This window comes from Brassica napus, chromosome C7 (assembly GCF_020379485.1).
Source record: "Brassica napus cultivar Da-Ae chromosome C7, Da-Ae, whole genome shotgun sequence".
NCBI lineage: Eukaryota > Viridiplantae > Streptophyta > Magnoliopsida > Brassicales > Brassicaceae > Brassica > Brassica napus.
Window position 1 is genome coordinate 29,954,922 of NC_063450.1, and position 6,293 is coordinate 29,961,214.

The window sequence follows — 6,293 nt, forward strand, 5'->3', positions numbered from 1 at the left end:
GATGAGATAATCTTCTTAAAGTAGTTAAAAACTTTTTATCCCTATTCAAACAATGATATAGCTATTGTACAAATGTGTTTATATGGATTGAATAAATTTAACATACATTAAGAAAGGGTGTAAAAGTTCTTTTGAACTAGTCAACATTCTAACTCAGGGTACAAATGCACAAACGAACATCGTATGAATGGTTTTAAACTCTTTGTTGTTTCCATCCATTGTTATTTTGAATGTAAACAATAATCAACCAGTACGATTTTTTTCCAATTTATCATTTACAAACGGAAATTGTGGCGACTGCCGGAAAATCAATCTGGTACAATACCCAAACAAGGCCTAGTGAAGACACAAACACTGGTAACGGCCCAAACATCCATAGCAATAGCGGTACAGAAACGCACATAACTCTATTCCCAATCATAGCCATAAAAAACCCTCTCTCCAACACTAATCTTGTATACTCCCTAAACGATCCAGTCCCCGTCAATTCATAATCGCAGTCTCCTTCATGCTTTTTAGCAATCGCGTTTATGAGAAAATTGGCATCCATCAAGTAACTCACGGCAAGTGAGCTGAAGAAAAAGCTCACTGCAAGAAGCACAGAGGTAGATGCATACTTCAGGACGAAGATTGTAGGGTTTTTGGAGCCAAAAACAATGTCGTCCGCAGTTGTGAAGAGGTGGCTCCCTTTGAACGCGTTGTTAGTAACGGCAGCTAGAGAAAGCAAAATAAGAATGGAGACTGAAGCAGTGAGAATTGTAACCATTTTTTTGTTCCTCAAGCTTTGCACTGCCAACATCCCTGTTTTATCGTCACCCTGCATTTTCGTTATATGATCAATAAGTTGAGAAAAAATATTTAAACAAATAATGTCTTAACAATAAGACTACGAGGAATGCGAGAGGGAGAAACTACTGAAGCTATCACGAAATAAACCTACCTAATAAAGAAAGTTGGAGAAAACGAGTTACTCGTCTAAAAACTGAGTTAAACTTGATGAGATCAAGATTGTTTTATATGTAAAAATGCAATCATTTTTGCCTTATCTTTAACAAGTTATAATATTTTAACTGTCTTTTGTAAATGTACAGAAAAAAATGTAGGCGTAGGACTTTGATATTTTTTTACCAGTATAAAACTTTGATTTTTTGAAACGCAAAATAGTATAATGCAAACGGTTTTGTTAACATAAAAACTCGGTAAACAAGAGATAACCTCTTTGATGTCACGGAACCAAGATTTGCGTTTGGAGGAATCGATGCCAAGAGAAGTACGGGAAGGATTGTGCTTGAAGGTGTTCCAGAGGAAGACATGATATCCTACTGCTATGAACACACTCAAGGGCACTAAAACACTGTCTGTGTCCACTTTCATTCTCGTTTTCTCCTTATCTTGTTCAGTACGAACTTATACTGAAGTCTAATTCGCATTGACAAAGGCATATGTATATATAAAGATCAAAAGTTAGTGTGGCCGAATGGGATTCATAGTCAGATATCAAACAAACATATGGTGGACATCTCTCCATGTGTTTGCCGGTATTTTTTGGACGTATACGCAACTCATTCTAATACAAAATTTTCAACATCTGACTATACACCCACTTTAGACACTAACAACCACTATAAACACACTATATGCTTAGAAATAAGCAATAATACTTTATTACGAGATATGGTTGAATCGTGTTGCATATAAGCCGATAGGGGTGGGCAATTTACCCGATAACCGAAGTGGCACCCGAACCCGATCCGAAAAACCCGAACCGAAATCCGAACCGAAGTAGCAGAATATCCGAACGGATATTGAATTAGGAGAGATTGGATATCCGAACCCGAACGGATAATATCCGAACCCGAATGGATATCCGAAAATATCCGAACATATGTATAATTAACCTTATATTTCTAGTTTACATCTCTCATTTTATATAAAATATTTATATTGATACTACACATATTTTAAGCTGATATGCTATACATACAATTACGAAGAAAATTATTTGCTACTCACTTAAAATGCATGTCAAATTTTTTATTTCAAAAATTAACAAAAAGTTACATCCAAAATTTAAAAACAATAACCAAATTAATGTCTTTTTAGTTTCAAAATGTTATATTCAAATCTATTAACCATTCAATCTATTAAAAATAAAAAAATTAGTTAAGTGAAAGTTATATTTTTAAATACAAGAATTTGAGAAATGAAAATTTAATTTTGTTTTTTGCAAAATCTAAATATCCGAACCCGATCCGAAATAACCGAACCCAATCCGAAATAACCGAACCCGAACTAAAAATATCTGAGCCTGATCCGAAGTACAGAAATATCCGAACGGGTTCTACACCTCTATAACGAAATACCCGAAAATCCAAAATACCCGACCCGAACCCAAACGGATACCCGATCACCCATCCCTATAAGCCGAATTCAAAATATTGTAACACTGCCGGACAATTGAAATATCATAAATCAAATATGTTTTTTTTAACACAGGTCAAATGTCAAACATCATCATATAATTTTTAATCTATTACATAAGACGATTAATCAACTATTTGCAATATATGCAATATCGATGAACAATTTCGAACAATGCTTCCATGCACGATGTTTTGCATGTATTACATCTTTTGTGGACAGATTATTTCCACACCACATAACCGAACAACGAACGACTCTGCAAGTATTACTTTGGATTGTCCTATAAGCTTTGCATTCAAAATCTGCAAAAAAATGTATTATTTGGAAATTGAAACTCAAACCCGGTATAAAAACTTTTAAACCTTGATCATTAGGCCACATTGCTTTCATAAATCAAATATGCTACGACAATCAAATGCAATGCAACACAAAGCTATTTTTTCTAGATTCTCAAATTTTCTGTTTAGGCACATAACAAATCGTTAGGTTATTATTATCAAATGACAGAAGTGACATATAAATCTCCAAGATCCACTAAAATGGTCGGCTGTATACGTGGTGGATTAGAGGTGGACAACACTTTTCTCATAATAAAAATTATCTTATATAATGGAATCTGCTATAACGAGAGTAGAAATATCAAACACTGATTTTAAGATGATTTTATTGGATTGATGAATGTACATAGATTTCAAATCCAACAACAATACTCGTGTATAATCTAACCAATGATTTTAATATTTTTTGCAATTATATATTATTGAATACAAATTTGATATTGTTTAGCATACAATTTTGAAAAGCTAATTAAATCTTAGAAAATATATGAAAATCTTGTTTATTTAGAAAGCCATATTAAAATCTGAAAGAATATGAGTTCATCTAGATGCTTTAGTTTAAAATCTTGTAAGTCCTCCTTACGGATTTAACAGCTTAACAAGTTTTCTTTTTTCTTTTTGAACACAAACAACATATATTAAAGATTCACAGCCCAACTAAGAATAGTTGGTGGTAGCCAAGTACAGAGCTGATTTAGCAAGTGAATCAGCCAAAGAGTTCAAGTTTCTGGAAACATAAGAAAAAACAATACAATCAAAGGAGAGGGATAGATGCTCGATGTCCCGTGAGATTTCGTAGAGATCCTTCGGGTGATTCTTCGAGTTGATGACAGCAACAAGTGCTTGACAATCTGACTTGATGCAGATTCCTGTAAAGCCGGCTTCGAGGGCGTTGAGCAGAGCCGATCTAATAGCTAACGCTTCAGCTACTAGTGCAGACGAGGTATTATCAAATGTAGCAGTACCCTGGTGGAGCTGCTCGTCATGTTGGGTGATGAAGATCCACCCACATCCCGCTCTAGAGGATGTAGCATGCCACGTTGCATCAGTAAAACATAACAGGCTTGTGGTTTGTAAGGGTGGGTTCGAGCTAAGCGACATCGATGAGCGAGGCTGTGTGGTAGATATCTGAGCAAGATGCCATTCTTTTGCATTACTTACAGCCTTGGTAAGAATCTCCAATGGCGTTCAGGCCCTGTTTTCGAAGATCAAATAGTTCCTTGCTGTCCAAATTCTCCATACAACCCATGGGAAGATATTCCCTGTCAGACCCCACGGTGGTAGCAGTGTCAACGATGAAGACCCTAGGAAGGCTTCACTAAATGAGGCACAATCCGCTGGGCTGAAACTAGATGACCAAATCTGTAAGCTCTATATCTGTCTAGTAAAATGGCAATGTAGGAAGATATGTTCAGCGGTTTCGAGTTCTCCACAATGCCGACAAGTTACGTTGGACACAAGTCCTCGCTTTGCTAGGTTCTCTCCTAGAGCCAGAGCTCCCTGGGCTATTTTCCATAGGAAGAGGTGAAGTTTTGGTGAAGTCTTGCATCTCCATGTCGCCTTGTAGTAGTTCTGATTAGCTGTGGAATCGATTATCTCCATTGCTGTTGCCACATAATATCCAGACTTAGCTGAATAAACACCTGAACTGGATGTTAACCACACATAGGAGTCCTCCGCTCCTGTGATACTTGGCTTTATGCGCAGAATTTCCGGTACATGCTGGGGTAGGATACTCTGTATCATAGGTATGTTCCATTCCCTCGTTCCTCTACAAAGGAGGTCTGCGACGAAGAGGTCTTGGTGTATCTCCTGCATTGGGCCGACTGGTCTCGACGGAAGTTCCATACTCAACCATGGATCTTTCCACACTCTTGTGATTTCTCCATCTCCAATGGCTTTGCTCAGGTTTGTTATCAGTAGGTATCTTCCCACCAAAATGCTTCTCCAGCCATGGGAAGCGGCTTTCGGTGCATCAACTTGGAGGAAAGGCTTTTTACTGCAATATTTTCCACGTAACACTCTTGATAATAAGCATTCTGGTTTCGATACTATCCTCCAGACCTGCTTCGCAAGGAGAGTCGTATTAAAAGCTTGAATGTCTCTTACTCCTAAATCTCCCAAAGCTTTAGGTGCCGTGATTTTGTCCCAAGCTACCCAACACATTTTCTTTTTATCCGGAGAAGCATCCCACCAAAATCTCGTAAGGGCTGACTGAATCCGACTACACAAGCTCACCGGTAGTTGGAAGCATGACATCGCAAAGGATGGTTTAGCAGTCAGCACCGCTTTCAACATAGCTAGCTTGCCGGCACTAGAGAGTTGGCTTGATGCCCAGCCAGCAGCCTTCAGTTTGATCTGGTCCACAATGCTTGTGAAGAGATCTTTTTTTCGTCGACCGAAATGTTCTGGGAGTCCTAGATATTTACTTACTCCTCCTTCCTGTGCAATCCCGAGGTGTGATTTAACACGTTCCCGTATTACCTGCAGGATCTTTGGTGAGAAGGAAATCGAAGATTTGGAGGTGTTGATAAGCTGGTTAGAGGATGTCTTGTACTGGTGTAGTATCTCCATCAGTGAGGAACAGCTCCTGTCTTCTGTGTCCAAGAAAAACATGGTATCGTCGGCAAACAATAGATGGTTTATCCGCGGAGCCGGTGTTGCCACTCTCAGTCCTGACAAATGGCCATTGCGTTGAGATCGTCTACACAGTCCGGATAACACTTCTCCACATAATATGAAGATGTAAGGCGATAAAGGATCTCCTTGTCGTATTCCTCGCGAGGAGAGTACTCTTCCATGTGATGTATCGTTAACGAGGAAAGAATATGAGACTGAGCTCACACACTGCATAATCAGGTTGACAAAGGAGCTCGCGAAACCGAATCGTTCCAGGACAACTTCAATAAAATGTCATTCCAACCTATCATAAGCTTTGCTCATGTCCGTCTTAACAACCATAGAACAATGGATTTCTGCTTCGGACATCTTGAGTGTATGGAGGATCTCATGAGTAATGAGGATGTTGTCGGAAATAGCTCTCCCGGGTACAAAGGCAGATTGGGTTTTCGAGATGATGTCTTGGAGTATAGGCTTGAGTCAGAGTGAGAGGATCTTCGTGATAACCTTGTAGAGTACATTACACAAGGCAATCAGCTGATATTTCGAAACCAGTTTAGCTCCTGTCACTTTTGGTATATGCCGAACATGTGTAGTGTTTGATGCAGGCGGCATATAACTAGTTCTGAATGAATTCTGGATTTCCAAGATCAGAGCCGGTCCGACGGTGCTCCAGTTGGAGTGGAAAAAGCTTGCCGAGAAGCCATCCGGGCCTGGTGCTTTATTCGGATGGATGAGGAACAAGGCATTTTTAATTTCAGCTGCATCGGGTATCAAGACGATCTTTTCGTTGAGTGAGGTAGTGATCATGGGTTCAATGGCAGATGCGACAATGTCTCTTGTGGCTGTAGTAGTCTCGCTTGTTATGTCTGATGAGTAGATGTTCGAGAAATAGAGGGCAATTTGATGCGC

At 38.9% G+C, this 6,293-nt stretch overlaps 2 protein-coding genes across 3 annotated transcripts; both read right to left on the bottom strand.

Moving 5' to 3' along the window:
- Positions 1–240: 240 nt before the first annotated feature.
- On the bottom strand, positions 241–1,445 carry BNAC07G16950D. Of its 2 annotated transcripts, none has more exons than XM_048762531.1 (2): positions 1,216–1,445; positions 241–823 (listed from the first exon to the last, which is right to left on the bottom strand). In XM_048762531.1, the coding sequence occupies exons 1-2, from the start codon at positions 1,372–1,374 to the stop codon at positions 272–274; spliced, it is 711 nt and encodes a 236-aa protein (XP_048618488.1). In that variant the 5' UTR covers positions 1,375–1,445; the 3' UTR covers positions 241–271. The 2 variants fall into 2 exon arrangements, with proteins under 2 accessions (XP_048618488.1, XP_013651715.1); XM_013796261.3 differs by having other exon boundaries at positions 241–817; positions 1,216–1,441.
- A 2,688-nt stretch (positions 1,446–4,133) lies between these two features.
- On the bottom strand, positions 4,134–5,378 carry LOC106355336. Its single transcript, XM_013795309.1, has one exon. It carries the CDS (start codon positions 5,376–5,378, stop codon positions 4,134–4,136), a length of 1,245 nt encoding a protein of 414 aa, XP_013650763.1.
- Between the last annotated feature and the right edge of the window lie 915 nt (positions 5,379–6,293).